This window comes from Leucopleurus acutus (genome assembly GCF_964270905.1).
Source record: "Leucopleurus acutus genome assembly, chromosome: 10".
Taxonomy (NCBI): domain Eukaryota; kingdom Metazoa; phylum Chordata; class Mammalia; order Artiodactyla; family Delphinidae; genus Leucopleurus; species Leucopleurus acutus.
The window spans coordinates 38,013,430-38,033,429 of record NC_139153.1 but is presented as its reverse complement, the minus strand read 5'-3'; the positions used below and the strand labels follow the sequence as shown (position 1 = coordinate 38,033,429).

At 36.3% G+C, this 20,000-nt stretch overlaps 1 protein-coding gene across 1 annotated transcript in view; it reads left to right on the top strand.

The window, feature by feature from the left end:
• DOCK3 (dedicator of cytokinesis 3) overlaps positions 1-20,000 on the top strand; it is a gene marked incomplete at both ends in the record, with an annotated part of 412,488 nt that overhangs the window by 59,873 nt on the left and 332,615 nt on the right. The window contains one exon of the mRNA XM_082848220.1: positions 14,897-14,937. Within this exon, the coding sequence (XP_082704346.1) occupies positions 14,897-14,937 (41 nt within the window). The remainder of the gene's footprint in view (positions 1-14,896; positions 14,938-20,000) is intronic.

Genomic DNA, 20,000 nt, shown 5'->3' with positions numbered 1-20,000 from the left:
ATATATTGAGTATAGTTCTTCCTGTTGTTTATCTATTTTATACATAGTAGTTTGTACATGCTAATCCCAAACTCCTAATTTATCCCTCCCCCCCTTCCCTTTTGGTAATCATAAGTTTTGTTTTCTGTGTCTGTGAGTCGGTTTCTGTTTTGTAAATAAGTTCATTTGTATCGTATTTTAGATTTCACATATAAGTGATATCATATGATATTTGTCTTTCTCTGTCTGACTTCACTTCGTATGATCATCTCTAGGTCCATCCATGTTGCTGCAAATGGTATTATTTCTTCTTTATGGCCGAGTAGTATTTCTTCTTTATGGCCGAGTAGTATTCCATTTTATATATATACCATGTCTTCTTTATCCATTCATCTGTCAGTGGACATTTAGGTTGCTTCCATGTCTTGGTTACCTAGTTAATGATTCTTTATATTAAAATTTTTCCTCTTTGAAAGGTTGGTGTGGTTTCTGTTTCCTGACTGGGCTCTAGTAGATACCTTGATATCAGAATTTTCACAACAAATGTTAGTCAGATCTCCATACAGTGAATCAGAAGGTCAGCAAACTTCACACATGCATTTAGAGCTTCCAGTTAACTTTTTCTTTTTTGCTGTGCTTGTGGGATCTCAGTTCCCCAACCAGGGATTGAACCTGGGCCACAGCAGTGAAAGCCCAGAATCCTAACGACTAGGCCACCATGGGACTCCCCCAGTTAACTTTTAATTTACTTTCTTTTAAATTGAGCAGACAACCGAGGGTACGAGATATTTGAGGATGCCTCTAATATGAAAGATGGCTCCCTTCCTTCCCCCCAAAAAAGAAGAAGAAAAAACACCTTGGGGAAAGCGACTACATAGGGTGGGAAGAACTTAAACCTTATCATTAATACCACTCTGAGACATAAAGGAAGCCATAGCATCCATGGAACAAGAACAGGATACTATAAAAAAAAGGAACATTCAGACAACAGAAAAGAGCTCTAGGAAATTAAAAACATGATAGAACATCATGAAACATGAAAAATCTCAGAAGAAGGGTTGAAAGATAAAGTTGAGGAAATTTCCTGGAAAGTAGAGAAAAAATACACATCATAGAAAATTAGAGAAGATCAGAATATTGGAGGTCAGCTTCAAGAGATATATCACCTGGTGGAGATTCAGAAACATAGAAGAGAGAAACTGAAGGATAGAAATCAATGATGAAGTAATTCAGGAAAGTATTTCAGAATGGAAGGGTGTGGATTGATAGATTGAAAGTACCTAACACAAATGAATGAAAATAAGCCAATATCACTGTGAAATTTCACAATATTTCATAAGATTCAGCAAGCATTCAGAGACAGGAAAGAGCATAGTACATACAGAGGATTAGATTTTAACTATAGAAGCTAGAAGACAGTAGAGCAGTGTCTTCAAAATGTTGACAGAAAGTGATTTCTAATCTAGAATTTTATAACCCAGCCAAAGTAGGAATTGAATATGAGAGTATACTAAATATATTTTATGCCATGCAAAGGTCTCAGTTTTCCTTCCATATAATTTTTCTCAAGAAGCTATTAGGGGATGTGTTCCTTTAAAAGCAGTAAATAAAGCAATAAGAAGACGTGGGATTCAGGAAACAAGAAAATCCAGCACATGAGAGATTCTCGAAGGTTATTTCCTGGATGAATGTAAAGGGTGATAATCAGGTTGACATATGAGCACCAGATGTAGAAAGTAATCAGAACAAATTAAACCTGTGAGACTTGAGAGAGGGAGAGAAACAGACATATTGAAGGCTGTCATCACCATTTGCCTTGCTGCCATTATCCGCCTTTTAAATCCAAGGACAGAATGACCAGTTGAGCTTGCCCTAGAATATTACATGTACTTGACTTGTTTTGACAAGGTTCCTTGTTTTGACAAGGCGCCATACTCTTTTGCCTATATAAACAGAATACTCATTCTACCACTGCAAGCCTGTGTGTAGAAGGCAAGGAGAAGTCCAGAGAGTCCATGTAAAAAAGAACTGGCAGTCTTAGAAAAGCATTGCATCTGCGTGGGAGATGTAGTAGTGAAGAGCTGTACAGTAAGAGCAGGCGCTCTAGAGTTAGCTTCTTTTAATTTGGAGTTTTTCTCTACGTAAATGTAATTTGAAGTCCATAGTATTCTCTGACACTTAGTAATGTTGAAGGCATAGATTAATTGTGGCTTTAATGTTCTTTTTTTAAATTAAAAAAATTTTTTTTAATCTGTATGTCCTTTGGAGGCTATGTGGAGAGATTCAGTGACTTCCATTATTCTGGGGCCAAGTGAAAGTCACCTATGCTTCTACTTTTAACTTTTATACATTCTTATGTTTAAATGTGTGTGTGTGTGTGTGTGTGTGTAGTGTGTAAATAGCACATAATAGGGGATTTCTTTTTGTTTAGTCTGAGAATTTGGATTATTTCATTTGCAGTTGATTTAATTATTATTATTATTATTTTTTTTTTGCGGTACGCGAGCCTCTCACTGTTGTGGCCTCTCCCGTTGCAGAGCACAGGCTCCGGACGCGCAGGCTCAGCGGCCATGGCTCACGGGCCCAGCCGCTCTGCGGCATGTGGGATCCTCCCGGACTGGGGCCCGAACCCGTGTCCCCTGCATCGGCAGGCGGACTCCCAACCACTGCACCACCAGGGAAGCCCCCTGATTTAATTATTGATCTAGCTAGGTTTAAATCTGTCATTTTGGTCTTTGTCCATTAATTTATCTTTTCTTGCCTCAAGTTGACCTAGCAAATTCTATTTATTTTCCTCTATTAGCTTGTTGGTTTTGAAGTATTTTATGTGTCCCTTGGTGTTACCCTAGAGTTGAAACATACATCCTTGACTTATTAGAGTCTACCTTGAATTTTTACTTTTACACCTTCCAACAATGCATGAACTTTTACAGTGATTTAATTGCGTTTGCTCCTCTATTACCTTTTGTACCACTATTGTCATATATCTTCTGTCTATATTCATTTGTTTGCCCACATTTTTACCCTTTCCAGTGCTGTTTCTTTATTCTTTTTCATGGTTGCATCTGGGATCACTTTCATTTTACCATAAGTACTCCTTTTAGTAATGCTTCTTTAGTGCAGGTTTGCTGCACATTCATTCAGCTTTTGTTTATGTGAATCTATTTTTTCATTTGTCATCATTTTGAAAGATCTTTTCCCTGAGTGTAGTTTTCTACACCCAGGTGATGAATACTTTCTTTTAGCATTTTAAAGGTTTACTTCATTAACTTTTGATTTCCATCATTTCTGTTGAAAAGTCACTGTATTATTATAGTTCTCCTAAAGGTAATGTGGCTCTGTTCAACTCTTTAGCCTGTCAGCTGCTACTTTCTGCTGGGCTTCTTGGAACGTTGCCCTGAATTAGAACTGTAGGAATTAGTGGGGATTGTATCAGGTAGCTCTCAGTGTCAACCCTTTTCTTCTTACCTCAGTGGGACTCTCATTTTTGCTGCGATGTCCTCAGGGACAATCTCAGCTGAATGAGGAGCTCGCTTTGATGTGATTCTCTTTTTTCAAGGATTATAGTGCCTTAGATCTTGTCTATGATAGTTGCTCTCCATTGCTCTTACACAGTTGTTTCATGTATTTTGTTCAGGTTTATATTTGTCTAATGCAAAGTGTTTTGCCAGGGCTAGAACCATAAGTTAGTAAATGTATTTTATATATATTTGAATTCTAAAAGAGTTTTTAAAATATCTTAATCAATGGCAATATTATTGAAATTTGTTTATGGTTCTCCCGAATGACTACTCTTAAGGGAACAATAACTCATTTGGAAGTAAAAGTTCTTAATTTTTAATGTACGTTTATTTATTGCCAATTATTGTCTTTTATACTAACTGCTCATAAATGAAGATTTAAAATAGGATTAAATTATTTTTTATGCAAATAAATACACAAGGTTATTCTTTAACAGTTTTCAATGAAAATAATGGAAAGTGTATTTTGAATGTAGACCTTTTGAGTAATTATGTTCCCCCACTTTGGGGCTGAATTATCTGTAAATTTCTTTTTTCATGTAAGTGGTTGGTACTTTGTTTCCTGCCTGTTAGTTATATAATTGGAAAAAGGATAAAGAATTAGATGGGCTGTGCATATTTTTATTGATATACCAAAGAAAAATTAGTATTTTGGTCCTTGATTTTATAGTTGGTTACTTAAATGATCTCTAAAGTGGATCTACATGCAAATCTGCCCTTCATAATGAATGGTGATTTTTTTTAAACTATTTTTAATCACGATATGGAATGGAATAGAAATTGTGCTTGTTGTCTACCTGTCTCTACTTCCTGAGCAGCTGTTAGCCCTGGGATGGGAGTGGGGATAGATACATTTGCATTTTTTTCCTTTTGTCAGACAGTGAAGAATATGTTATACCTTCGAAATAAAAAGTTTGAAACTTCTTACTGAAGGATACTTTTTGTTGGACTTCATTTGGTACTTTTGATTTGGCTTGATTGGTTTGCACCCGGAATCTTTGTAAAGGATTGCTGATTGTTGACTGTCACAAGGCCTGAATTATATAGAGGCTTCATTCTTTTGGGTTAACACTGCTAACACTGTTCTGTAGCCTCTCTGTCAGTAGCAATTGTAGTGGTACTGTTGGCTCTTTTTGATAGTATAGCCTTACTTTCATTGGCAAGGACATTTCACAATCTAAATGATGATGCATATTTAACAAAGTGGTATTCAGCAGTGTTTTGGGATTGTAGATATGAAAACGCCTGGCACAGAGCATGGCACAGGGACAGGTGACCACTATTTTTTTTGTCTATATGTTTAAATAATTGTAGCCTTCAGATGAAGGCTTTCATATATGTATTTACACACAGGATCCAGAATATTTTCCCAAACTGACTTTCTTCTTAATATGTAATTCCTTTCTTACTGATTGCTTTTCTAACCTAATGGGATTACATTTTTTAAAAGTTTTTGTTTTTTTAAAAAAAATCAGGCTTGAACTGACTTTTAAATTTATACACCAAGTGTGTTTATACACCAATTGTGGAAGGTGTAATCAATCCAGAGTTAAGTTGACAAATGTAAACCCTTATATCTGTCTCATTTCATTCACACGTTAAATCGTCACTGAGCACTTACTTAGTGACAGTAAGCACACATACACACTAGTGTGCTACTTTCCTACTTCTTTGACAATCCAGTATTCTCAGTTCTATTTTTGTACATTAATTACCTTTAAATAGTATATAATGTTTTCTCTGAGTTTTATTATATTTGAGAGTCTAGTGAATCCTTAGCTGTCTTTCTAAAATCTATAATTTGCTTCTTGCTCTTCAGTCTGATATGTTTATATTTTATGTAAAAATCTATTTTCTGTATTTTTCAATCTCCTTTGTGGAATAATTACTTAAATAGAATACACTTTGAATAACTCCTAAAGTGAACCCTCTTGCACTGTTGGTGGGAATGTACACTGATACAGCCACTATGGAGAACAGTATGGAGATTCCTTAAAAAACTAAAAATAGACCTACCATACGACCCAGCAATCCCACTACTGGGAATATACCCCGAGAAAACCATAATTCAAAAAGAGTCATGTACCACAATGTTCATTGCAGCTCTATTTACAATAGCCAGGACATGGAAGTGACCTAAGTGTCCATCAACAGATGAATGGATAAAGAAGATGAGGCATATATATACAATGGAATATTACTCAGCCATAAAAAGAAATGAAATTGAGTTATTTGTATTGAGGTGGGTGGACCTAGAGTCTGTCATACAGAGTGAAGTAAGTCAGAAAGAGAAAAACAAATACTGTATGCTAACACATATATATGGAATCTAAAAAACAAACAAAAAAAGGTCATGAAGAACCTCGGGGCAAGACGGGAATAAAGACGCAGACCTACTAGAGAATGGACTTGAGGACATGGGGAGGGGGAAGGGTAAGCTGGGACAAAGTGAGAGAGTGGCATGGACATATACACTACCAGATGTAAAATAGCTAGCTAGTGGGAAGGAGCCGCATAGCACAGGGAGATCGGCTCAGTGCTTTGTGACCGCCTAGAGGGGTGGGAGGGAGGGAGATGCAAGAGGGAGGAGATATGGGGATATATGTATATGTATAACTGATTCACTTTGTTATAAAGCAGAAACTGACACACCATTGTAAAGCAATTATACTCCAATAAAGATGTTATAAAAAAACTAAAGTAAAATCCCTAGTGATTTTAGTATAAAACAGGACTTATTATTGCATCTCAATTTTCATTTACTACCTTAATTTTTAATCACATTTTATAAAATGGCATTTTTAGAGTCTAAATTTCTGACATTTTTAAAGTAGACTTTTTGTATATACATTATTGAGTTTTCTAACTTTACTAGTATGTAATTTAAAAATTTATTTTAGGTAAAATTACCATTTTTAGTAAATGTAACCAATAACATTTAAGTTGATGAAATGAAAATGTGTCACTTTTTCAGTGGTCTTCACAAGTATTGTAATGTCTGGGTGAAAGAAGTTAACACAACATGGGACTGTTTCTATATCAAATGAAGCCAAGACTGGAGGAATACAGACTCCATAAGGAAACATTTTTATTAGACATCTGTGCCACAGTGTCACTACACTACATGCTTTCACGAAGTTCCCAAAATCAAGTCTCATATTTCAGAGTCCAGTTAATATCTTAGAGCTTTTGGTTTTACTGTTGTTTTTCCACTTTAGTTTTCTATTTTGTCATTTTCTATCTTATCTTGTGGACTTTCTACAATTTTTTCAAGTGAGATTATATTTGCATTGATGTATTTTTTTACGTGAGACTACAACCCACATTTAATTTTTTTACTTGGTACTGGTTCTTTTCCTGGCTCTTTTCAGCATAGAACTTTTCTCAGTAGTGACTGTTACTTATTTCTTGTGTTGATAAATTTGATGTTATGAAGAATTTTTGTAAACCTAGCTAACAGGAAACCTAGTTTGGCTTTTCATGAAAAACTGTACACCCAGTAAAAAACTATGTAGACTAAGAAAATAAGCTTATTCTCTTAGGCCAGTCTATGTTTTGGGACACTAAAGAGACATTTTGGTTTATTTTAGCTATCCTATTCCTAATTTACTTTCTACATTTTGTTGATTTTAGTAGAAATCTTACTTTAGGTCGGAAATATAAAGTCCTCCAGTGGATGGATAGCTCTAAATAGCATTTTGTATGAAGGTGAGTTATAAGTAAAAGTCCATTGAGACAGAGCTATGGTTGTAAGCATGAAAGATTCAATGGTGGCTTTTTAAGAATAAAGGAATTGTGGCTAAAGTCATATTCGTCATTCAGGTTCTATTAGTGATAATTAATTATGGACAGATTATATGGTGATAAAGTCATTTTGGGCTTCCCTGGTGGCGCAGTGCTGGAGAATCCACCTGCCAATGCAGGGTTCGATTGGTTCGATTGCAGGTTCGAGCACTGGTCCGGGAAGATCTCACACTGCTGTGGAGCAACTAATAAGCCCGTGTGCCACAACTACTGAGCCTGCGCTCTAGGGTCCGTGAGCCACAACTACTGAGCTCACACGCCTAGAGCCTGTGCTCTGCAACAGGAGAAGCTACTGCAGGGAGAAGCCTGCGCACCGCAGCAAAGAGTAGCCCCCGCTCACTGCAACTAGAGAAAGCCCACGCACAGCAATGAAGACCCAACACAGCCAAAAATAAATAAATAAAATAAATAAATAAATTTTAAAAAGTCATTTTTGTTTAATGTTGGAAGAGTTACTTTCCATGTGTTTGGAGGCCCTGCATACTCATTCTCTCCAGTTTTAGGTTCAGTGATTGTACTTTCTGTTGCAGTAGTAGATCTTCTCTGTACCAGTGTCTGTATCAACATTTTGCTGGTGAGAAAGGAGAACACGGGTATTAATTCATGCACTAATTTGAATCTCTGTTAGATAGGTAAGAGTATTTCTTTTTTATTTATATCCCTACTTTTTCCAGAAATGATTTAAGAGGGCCATTTAGGAATATATTTTTGGGCCGTTAATGTTTCTTAGAATGAACATCATTTATATTAAGAAACTTCTGACTGCAAGGTTTTTCTTTTTTTTCCCCTATAGGCCCAGTCTTCTTTGGGGAGGTTTAGAAATACACTTTACAGTATTAACTAGCGGACATAGAGTTTTAGTGTGTCTTGTTTCTCTGTCATCCCCCGCCCCCCGCCCCCAGTAATTGAGTATGAGACATTGTTCAAGGCACTTTACATATATCAACTTTATCAACACCACTTGCCAGTTAGGTATTATTAGCCCATATATTACAGATTTATTAATTTCTTTCAGTTACCAAATATTTGAGTGCCTAATGCTGATCAAGCACTCTTTCAGCTGGGACTCAGCTGAAAAGGATAAAACAAACTTCTCATTGAGAAGAATAAGGAAGGACAAAACAGGTAGAAGGAGATAGAGTGATAGTGTGCATTGGGGTGGGGTGGGGGGTTATGTTTTCTCTGTATTTATATAGGATAATCATGGAAGGCCTTTCCTGAGAAGATAACATTTGGGCAGAGAATAGACGGAAGTGAGGAAGCAAAGGAACCAATTCTGTGGTTCTCTAGGAGAAGAGCAGTCCAGGCATATGTGGCATGGAGTGTAAAAGTCCTGAGGTATGGGAGCTTGCTTAGTGAGTTGAAGGAATTGCAGGGAAACTGGTATGGCTGTAGTTGAGGGGTTGGTTAGGGAGGAGCAGAGAGCGTGGTGGGAGATGCAATAAGCAGAGGTTGTAGTAAGGACTTTGGATTGATTTTATTTTGGCTGCATTGGGTCTTTGTTGCTGCCGTGGGCTTTCTCTAGTTGCGGCGAGCGGGGACTACTCTTCGTTGCAGTGCATGGACTTCTCATTGCGGTGGCTTCTCTTGTTGTGGAGCACAGGTTCTAGGCGCGTGGGCTTCAGTAGTTGTGGCATGTGGGCTCAGTAGTTGTGGCTTGTGGTCTGTAGAGCACAGTCTCACTAGTTGTGGCACACAGGGTTAGTTGCTCCGCGTTGCAAAGGTACATTGTCCAGGGTTATTGTAATAGGAAAACAGAAATTTAGAAGATGTGTCATTGTACTAGCTCATTACTATATGCTAACACATATATATGGAATTTAAGAAAAAAAATGTCATGAAGAACCTAGGGGTAAGACAGGAATAAAGACACAGACCTACTAGAGAATGGACTTGAGGATATGGGGAAGGGGAAGGGTAAGCTGTGACGGGGCGAGAGAGTGACATGGACATGTATGCACTACCAAATGTAGAATAGGTAGCTAGCGGGGAGCAGCCGCATAGCACAGGGAGATCAGCTCAGTGCTTTGTGACCACCTGGAGGGGTGGGATAGGGAGGGTGGGAGGGAGGGAGACGCAAGAGGGAAGAGATATGGGAACATATGTATATGTATAACTGATTCACTTTGTTGTAGGGCAGAAACTGACACACCATTGTGAAGCAATTATACTCCAATAAAGATGTAAAAAAAACCCCCAAAAAACATCTTTTTACTGTTGATTCTTAATGATGTTGCAGATATCTGAGTTCTTTGAATCTTTTATCTGAGAAGTTATGAACTTTTTTGTTCTGTATATAAAAGACATTAAAAGAATGAGCTTTTTCTTCTTACTTCTCTCTCTCCTTTCTTATTCTTTCTTCATCCTCTTCAGTTCTGAATCTCTCATGGAATGATACCATTTGGCAAAATTTGTAGCAGATGTTTGGTTTTAAGAAAAAATGATGGCTGAAATTCATTGAGCATAGTTCTCATGACCCTCACAATGGTGGCATTGAATGAAGATGATAATGTGTTTTTTTTTTAAATAAATAAATTTATTTATTTATGGCTGCGTTAGGTGTTTGTTGCTGCTCACGGGCTTTCTCTAGTTGTGGTGAGTGGGGGCTACTCTTCATTGCGGTGCGTGGGCTTCTCGTTGCGGTGGCTTCTCTTGTTGCGGAGCACAGACTCTAGGCGCGTGGGCTTCAGTAGTTGTGGCTTGCAGGCTCTAGAGTGCAGGCTCAGTAGTTGTGGCTTGCAGGCTCTAGAGTGCAGGCTCAGTAGTTGTGGCTCATGGGCTTAGTTGCTCCGCAGCATGTGGGATCTTCCCAGACCAGGGCTCGAACCCGTGTCCCCTGCATTGTCATGCGGATTCTTAACCGCTGGGCCACGAGGGAAGTCCCTGATAATGTGTTTTTGAAGCTACTTGCTATTCATCAGAACTGGTCTAAGTTTCCCTTTCTTTTGTTCCTCTGCCTCCCAACAAGAAGCAAGAGTTTATATTGCAATCTAATATGTATATTTCATTCATAAGGACACAGCTTTTTTTTTAATAAATTTATTTATTTTTGGCTGTGTTGGGTGTTCGTTGCTGCGTGCGGGCTTTTTCTAGTTGTGGCGAGTGGGGGCTACTCTTTGTTGCAATGCACAGGCTTCTTATCACGGTTGCTTCTCTTGCTGTGGAGCATGGGCTCTAGGTGCGCCGGCTTCAATAGTTGCAGCATGCGGGCTCAGTAGTTGTGGCTCACGGGCTCTAGAGCACAGGCTCAGTAGTTGTGGCGCATGGGCTTAGTTGCTCCGCGGCCTGTGGGATCTTCTCGGACCAGGGCTTGAACCCGTGTCCTCTGCATTGGCAGGCAGATTCTCAACCACTGCATCACCAGGCAAGCCCAGGACAGAGCTTTTTGGTAAACAATATTGTGAGAGTTTGCTTGATGAGAAATGGCCGACCTCTGTAAACATATGTTATGTTATGTGATCAAGTGCTTACCTGAAATCTTGAGGTGGTGCTTAATCTGCATGTGATTTTATCCCAGTTATTCTCTCACTGTTGTTTTATAAAAACATAAAAAATTGGAACTTTGTTGTTGCTTCTGTGTGAAATTGTTTCTTAACCCAGGGTCATGAAGATTTACTCCTATATTTTCTTCTAAGAATCTTTGTCTTTTCAAAATATAAATATTTTTAATATCTTCTCTGGTAACTCAGACCACCCCACAGATTTCTAAAAATTCCTCTAGAGTGAGTAATATCCCCAGTTCAATGCTGTTGTATAGGGGATAATATATGGGAGTAGAATTTCAGTGTCATACAATATGCAGATAATATTGCATTGTTTTTGAAAGTGGGGACCATTTATTATCGCCTTCACTAGCAGTATGTGATCGCTCTACATTCTCTTGCCAACACCTGATACTGTTAAAATTTCAAATAAAAATTCTAACCATTGTGGTAGATGTGAAGTATACTATTGTGTGTGTATTTATTTTAGTCAGGTTATTGAGGTGTAACCTATATACAGGAAGAGTCATCCTTTTTGGAGTATAGTCATAAGAATTTTGTGAATTTTGGCAAATGCATAATCTTGTAACCATTGCCACAATCTAGATATAGAACATTTTCACCACCCCCAAATATAACATCATGCTCCTTGTAGTCAAACTTGCTTCCCAACCCCTTTCTCTCAACCCTGGCAACCACTGATCTGTCCTTCTAGTTTTGTGTTTTCCAGAGTATCATATAAATGGAATCACACATTATATAGTGTCTGGCTTTTTTCACTTAGCATAATGCATTGGAAAGCCATTCATGTCATATGTATCTGTAGTGTGTTCTTCCTTAGCAGTATTTCATCATACAGGTTGAAATCACATTTTATTTATCTGTGCAGCAGTTGATGGACATTTGAATTGTTCTGTTTTTGATTGTTATGAATAAAGTTATTATAAATAATGAGTATAGATTTTAGTGTAGGCTTTTTTTGTATTGGGAAAATACCTAGGTGTGGGATTACATATAGTAAATGCGTTAAAAAAACAAGACTTTATTTTTTAGAGCAGTTTTAGACAAAATTGAGTGGAAAGTACAGAGAGTTCCTGTATACCCCCTGCCTTCACACATGTGCAGCCTCCCCCAATATCAACATCACTCACTAGAATGGGTACACTTGTTACAATTGATGAACCTACATTGACAAATCATTATCACCCAAAGTCCATAGTTTACATCAGAGTTCACTCTTGGCGTTGTACACACTATTGGTTTAGATAAATATACCATGACATGTAACTGCCACTATAGTATTATACAGAGTAGTTTTACTGCCCTAAAAATTCTCTTCACCTATTTATCCCTCCCTCCCTGCTAACCCTTGGCAACCATTGATCTTCTTACTGTCTCCATGGTTTTACCTTTTCTAGATTGTCATATAGTTGGAATCATACACTGTGTGGCATTTTCATATTGGCTTTGTTCATTTAGTAATATGCATTTAAATATCTTCCATGTCCTTTTGTGGCTTGATAGCTCATTTTTTAAAAATCACTGGATAATATTCCAGTGTCTGGATGTACCACAGTTTTATTTATCTATTTACCTATTGAAGGTCATCTTCGTTTCTTCTAAGTTTAAGCACTTATGAATAAAGCTGCTATAAACATCCATGTGCAGGTTTTTGTGTGGACATAAGTGTTCAACTCATTTGAGTAAGTACCAAAGAGTGAGTCTGATGGATCTTGTGGTAAAAGTACATTTAGTTTTGTAAGAAATTGCCAAACTGTCTTCCAAAGTGGCTGTACCATTTTGGATTCCCATCAGCAATGAAAGTTCCTGTTGCTCCACATCCTCATCAGCATGTGGTGTTGTCAGTGTTTTGGATAGTGGCTATTCTAGTAGGTGTGCAGTGGTATCTCATTGTTTTAATTTGTAGTTCCTGAATCACATATGATGTTGAGCATCTTTTCACATGTTTATTTGCCAACTGTATATCTTCTTTGGAGAGGTATCTGTTCAGGTCTCTGCCCATTTGTTAATTGAGAACAAACTTGTAGTTACCAGTAGGGAGAGGGGAGGGGGAAAGGGCAATATAGGGGTAGGGGATTAAGAGGTACAAAGTATTAGGTATAAAATAAGGTACAAGGATATATTGTACAACACTGGGAGTATAGGCAATATTTTATAATTATAAATGGAGTATAACCTTAAAAATTTATTCTTATATGGAGTGTGCTTAAGAAATCTTTGTCTAGCCACAAGATCACAAAAATGGTCTCTTGTTGTCCTTGTATAAGTTTTACACTTTTAGATATATTTTGAGGTAATTTTGTTTATAGTGCAAGGTATAGGTTGAGGTTCTTTTTTTCTTTTTGTATATGTATGTCTGATTGTTTCAGCACCATTTGTTGAAAGACTATCAATTCTCCATTGAAGTGCTTTTGTACCTTTGTCAAAAATCAATTGTTCGTTTATGTGTGGGTTAATTTCTGGATTTTACAATCTATTTCATTGATCTCTGTGTCTGTTCTTTAGCCAGTATTACACTCTCAATTATGGTAGGTTTATATTAAGTCTTAAAATCAGGTAGTGTGGGTCATTCAAATTTTTTCTTTCTTCAAAATTGTTTTGACTATTATAGTAGTCATTTGTCTTTCCTTTTAAATTTTAGAACTTGTTAATACCCTACCAAAAATTTCTCTGGGATTTTGATTGGGATTGAATTGAACCTATAGATCATTTTAGGGATAATTGATATCTTAACAGTGCTAAGTTTTATAATTCGTGAAGATGGTAAACCTCTTCATTTATTTAGGTCTTCCTGCATTTCTTCTTTTCCGTCCTCTTCAGGGGCTGTTAGTTTTCTGGTTTTCCCTGTGAATGTGGGACTGGTTTTCAAGTTTAACACAGGGCTGTGGAGAGGGAGATGGGATAGGGCAAGTTAAGAGGGTTCTGACTGAGATTCAGATTTCTTGAATAAATACTCTTTGGAATATTTCAAGTCTTTAGTTTGCTTCTAGAGTTCTAAAAAAGTTGATATTGACAGTGTTTGCCAGTGTTATTATTGATTTTACTGAGGATAGGGTTTTTTTGGCAGTCCTTACTCTGCCATACCTGCTGATGTCATTCTTTATCCTGTTTAAGATATGGTAAAGTGTCACATTGGTAAGGTTATCACTTACCAAAAATAAAGATATTGAGACTCTCAAGTGTAAATTGAGTTATTCAAATTTATGATCTCATGTGTTGTACTAAACAGAAGTAAGGGTATTATTTTATTGTTTGTTATGATTTCAGGGGAGAAAAAGTTGATTGTTTTCCTCATGGCTTTGTTGTGGGACTTAAAGGTTAATACATGGAACAACTCAATTTCAGAACATGGAATTAAGGATAGTAAGCTCTCAGTTAATATTAGCTATCATCAACAATCTCCTCTTTCTTTTTTCTTCATATTCCTCCTTTAAATATAACTCTTAGCTTCCTCTTCTACTCATTGGAGTTGTTTCCCCTTAAACCCAAGTAGAGAAACTATAGCAACCCTCTGAAAATAATAGATTGGATTTAAGAAAAGTTGGTAAAAAAATTTCCTTTCTCTGAAAATTGTTTTTATTGTGTAATTTTAACTTTCATTGTTATTGCTGTTTATGAATGGTGAGAGGGAATAAATGAAGCACTGATGTCAACTTCAGCAACTGGAAAGCCAAGAAATGAGGGTGGTGTAGTTTAGTGCATGGGAGAGTCAGTGAGACCAGGAAATAGAAAGTCTGGGCTGTACTCCCTATTTGCCACCAAAAAAGCTATATGATTTTGGCATTTTCCTAACCCCTAACGGTTTCCTCTGGGAATTTTCAAGGAGTTGAATATATGTCCTCTGAAATCTTTTCTAATTTTTTTTTTTGTCTTATTCAGTTGAAAGGGATTTTGTACTTTTTGATGAAAATTGGGAATGTTGTATTTATTGTAAGATTATTTCTTTTGGAGTAAACTACGCTTAATAAAGGCATAAAGTGCCTAAAACTTACTAGAAAGTTTTGCATTAATTAATTATCCTAAAAATAATGTCTCTTACAGAAAGTGACAACAATATGATTTTAATATCTTTTGTATGCTTTGTTTTAGGTTGGTATAGAGGAGTTTCAACAAAGAAGCCAAATGTAAAGGTAATGAAAAGTTTATTGTTACCTTTTCTAATGTAGAAAGCAGCCTAAGTATATTTGTTTGATATAAAAACAGTTCTTACTTGTCGGTCTTTGAATCTTTTACACTAACCACACTCATTCTTTCCTTTATAGAACTGTATCAGACTCTACTCTGTCTCCGCAGTATTAAAATGACCTTTTAAAAAGGACAGAAAAGTGTGTGTATGGTAATAGATGCAAAACTTATTTTGAAAAAGCCTATTTAGGACATTTAATATTTTTTCCTTAAAACAGTTGACAAAAGTACATTGACTTTTTCATAGGCCTAGTCCTGTATAGTCATGTGATTAGTTAGATGAGTTTATTTCTAAAATGGAAAAAACTTTAAAAATAATGTTCAGTTAGATACATCTCTGTTGATCATGTTCTTGTTAAAATATGAATTTAAATAAGACTTTTAAGTGCCAAATGCTTATTTTATGGACTAGATTTATGTGTTTATTCTATTACCAATTAATAGTAATTTGATCAAACAAAATATATTTTAATTGGTAGTTGTAATACATGTAGCAACATTTTTTTCCAGTAATGCATTTGCAAAAAGTTCTTTCTGCTTTACTTTATATTATCAGTTTTTCTTATATATTTTTTGTAGGCTTAATATTTAGTGTATTATGCTTTTTCTTATGTAGAAAATACCAAAATTATCACATTACTTTTATTAAAAAATAAAAATTTTCAGAGTTGTAATCATCAATTTTGCCAGTAGAATCACTTGTTTCATTAGTTTTTAAGGTAGTGATCATAAGAAGACAATATCTTCATACTTTCATTCCTCATAGCTAGGGCTTCTTATCCTTGGCAATGTTGACATTTTGGGCCAGATAATTCTTTGTTATCTTGTACATTATAAGAAATTTAGCAGCATATATGACCTCCACTCACTAACATCTCCTCTCAAGTGTGGCAGTGAAAAATGTCTCCAGATATTGCCAAAGGCCCTGGCCCTGGGGGGTGGGAGGTAGGTGGGGTGGTGGTGGTAACATTGACCCAGTTAAGAACCACTGCTCGTAGGTAATTTTTTACCTTGTGTCTCTAGTTTTAAGACACACTTTCAGGTGTTATTTCCATCTCAGGAAGGCTCATGTGGAAATAACTTCTATTTGTATTTTATGTTTGTTACCTTGATTTGAAATTGTCAAAAATTTAGAACTTGAATAAATGAGAAATCTTATAAATGATTGGAAAGCTGTAATTTGTGATATTACGTGCTATTTATTTATTTTTATTAATATTTGTGATCTTAGCCACCCCACCACCTTGCTTCAAATACTAGGGTTTGGGGATCAGTGTGGAGACAGTGGTCTTTGAAATTATTTTATTTTTGTCTTTAAAATATCAGTTGATGCAGAGTGTGTGGCTTGAAAACCTTGTTAAGTGGGACATTAATGATGATACCCTTACAATATTATCTATTGCTGTGTGGCAAAGCACCCCAAAATATAGTGGACTAAAACTAATCATCATTCTGTATAGGTGACACCACTTGTGGCTACAGTTATCTGTGGGCTCAGCTGGCTGGAATGTCCAAAAGGGTTTACTCACACATGTGGTATGTTGGCAGGGATGGCTGGAAGGCTGTCCTCAGCTGGATCACCAAAATAGCTACATGTTGTAACCTCAAGGTCTCTATCTTTCCATGTGGCTTCTCCAGCAGATTAATCAGAGTTCTATTTTAGAGTTAAGGAGAAGTGCTCAGAATCTCATACCTATTTTTCAAATTCTTTTTCCTGCAACAAAGGTGTTTAGCGCCTGTGGGAGAGGCCATTTTGTGATTAATCTTAGCAATGATTTGATAAACTAATCAAAATGAGGGAACCAGATGACACTAATCTAAAGTGTTAGAGGGAATTCCCTGGTGGTCCAGTGGTTACAACTTGGTGCTGTCACTGCGGTGGCCCGGGTTTAAACCCTGGTGGGGTAACTAAGATCCCACAAGCCGAGTGGCGCAGCCAAAAAATAAAAAGAAAAAAAGAAAAGAAATGTTAGAGCTCATTTTGTCTGATCAGACTCCTTTAACTTTTTTAGTTTAGGCTAATGTAGTACTTTTGAGGTTGTGTATTTTGGTAATACCAACTCCATTCTAGAATCTTAGATTACTGTAGCATTTATTAGCGACATGTATATATATACCTCGTGATAACTAGTATTTATATTCTTAAACTTAAAAAAATTAACAGATGGAAATACAGTAGTAACTAAATTTCACCCTGTGGCAGTGGTATTTTATGGAACTATGTTGAAAATTCTTTCATGTTTGTAAAAGATAATCATTTAGTGATTTTACACACATAGAATGATTAAAAAATGCATCCCTATATATCTTTTATTTATCTTAATATTATGATCATAATAATTAGAAATTTCAATAGGTTTTTCATAGCTATTAGTGGCTAAAGAAAAATGAAAAAGTTTACTTATTAAACTATGTCTTTAGTTATGTACAATTTATACTAATAATAAAACTTGAAATAGCCCAAATAAAATAGTGTCTGAACTAGATAGCATTCAGAAATAATTAGTAAATGGTAAAGCATTTCTTTGTATAAAAAGTTTTACTATAAAATGCCCTTTCAGTTACATATTTTTGTGACCATATATTAAAATTGTACAGTTTAAGAGAAGTATAATATGCAGGTAATATGTAATATTAAATTTTGTGAATTAAAAAGTAGGAGAATAAGATAAAATTAAGGAAAAGGAGAACATATATTTGATGATAATTTTGTGCATTTTATAAAGCATATGCCCAAGAGAAAAGGAATGAAATTCAAGAGAATTTATATTTACTTTCATTTTGTGGTTTCAGGATCAGTTCTTATACAGGAATTGTCAACTGGATACCTAGAATTCTGCCAGATAGGAACAGGACATTATTGAATGTTTTACACAGCAAAAACAGAGGTATAGAGGTGTGAAATTGCAAGGCATGTTCAGGGAATGGTAAATAGTCCAAACTGGCTAGGGCATAGTGCCTGGATGAAAGTGATGGATGGTAAGGCAGGAAAGGTACATCGGATCCATATTTACAGAGTCTTACATACCAAAGACTGTAAGGAATCCTAAGGAATTTGGATTATGTCTCTTTGGCAACAGGCGTGTAACAGAGGCACAGATTCACTCTTGCCATACAGTATAACCATGAAATAGAGTTTATTGGAGAAATAGTAAGCACCTGTTAAAGATACATATTTAAGTACTTATGGGTAATTTCTGAAATTTGCTCTAAAGTATGGCAGTGGGTAAGAATATGTACGTGGGTATTAATTAATCAAGATTGGCAAAACATTGATCATTGTTGAAGCTGGGTGGTAGGTTTGTGGAGGTTCAATATACTATTCTCTCTTAATTTTGTATGTAATTTGAAATGAGTGTAACATTACTTATCTTGTAGAATTGTTAGAAATCAGTGAGCTTATATGAAGCTCTTAACACAGCACCTAGCATATGGTAACAGTACAGTAAATATTTGTTTCTGTTGCTATAACAACAACTGCTATGATAGCATAGGGCTGGAAATGAGACTTTAAAGACTGCCAGCGTGTTGGAGGACAGAAAAAGAGGTACTAGCACATGGAGTTTGAGAACTGGAGGTCATAGCTGGCTAAGGAAAAGAAAGTTTTTAAAAAACAGAGTAATTAATGATTTCAAGTACTGTAGAGTAGTCTAGTAGAATAGAATGGGTACTGAGTAGGGGCCATTGTGTTTGACAGAAGGCCATTGGTGATGTTTTAGAGAATCCCATGTAGTCATAGGATGATAGTGGCAGAAAGCCAGAGTCTAGTGGGTTGAGTGATAGAGAGAAGGTAGAGTAGTTACCACAGTAGGTTATGGGTGAAAGGAAGGAAGTAGATGTAGATTCTTGGGAATATAAATAAGGCTGTAGTGGTGATTTTGTGAGTGGAGGACTGATGAACATTTCAAATTTGATTTAGGTAAAATTCTGGAAAATGCTAGTAATTTATAATGCCTTAAACCAGTTACATGGTTGCCTGCCAATCTATCCCTGAAGAGAGGGATAGATTACAAAAAGATACGAGGAAACTTTGGGGGGTGATTCAAATGTCATTATTTTAATTGTGCCATGGTTTCACTGGTGAATGTATATGCTAAAGCATCAAATTCTACACTTTAAATATGTGTAGTTTGTGGTACATTATCATTTCAGTCTCTCAACTTACTTTGTAGCTGTGATGGTTCATTTTAATACAGACTTGGTCATACACCAAGTCATAATGAGACCTAATCTAATGATTTTTTTTTAATGAAGGAAAGTGCTAATTATCATCAGTAGGAGCTCTCCTAACTGAAAACTTAAAAAAAAATTGACATTTTATCATGGTTATTCTGTACTGAAATGTGGGTTTGTGATCTGGAATTTACCTAATAGCTACATTTTAAGTGTTCTCCATTAATGGATCTTATTATTAGTGTGTTTGTGTTGTTGTCAGTGGGGGAGAAGATGGTGGGAGTTGAAGGAAGTGAAGGCTAGGTGATATTTTGTGTCATGCTTATTTGTTGTTGTGTTTGGAGGCCCTCAAGACCCAAAGACTTGAAGATTTGCTCTGGGGACCCAAAGGACTCATTATGTAATTGTACTCAGAGCTGTGAATAATTACCGTGGAAGGATACAAATCAAAATAGCAAAGGTGCATGGGGTAAAGTCTGGGGAAACCAGGCACAAGCTTCTAAGAGTCCTTTCTCAGTGGAGTCATACAGGAGAAGCTTAATTCCCCCAGGAGTATTGTGACAACACATATGAAATGTTGCCAACCAGGCAAGCTTGCTTGAGACTCATAGCCAGAGTTTTTATCAGGCACTGGTCCTGTATGCAACCTCTGTGAAGCATGTAACAAAATTCCACATTCCTGGAAGGAAAGCAGGCGTTCAGCAGCATAAACCATGTTGTTTGTAGAGATAGTTGAGGCACAGTGAGTACTTCTTATCAGTTAATGGTGGGAACCCAACCAAAATTAAGTATAAATTTAAGTATCGGACTTTCAATTGGTCCACTTTTTCAGTAA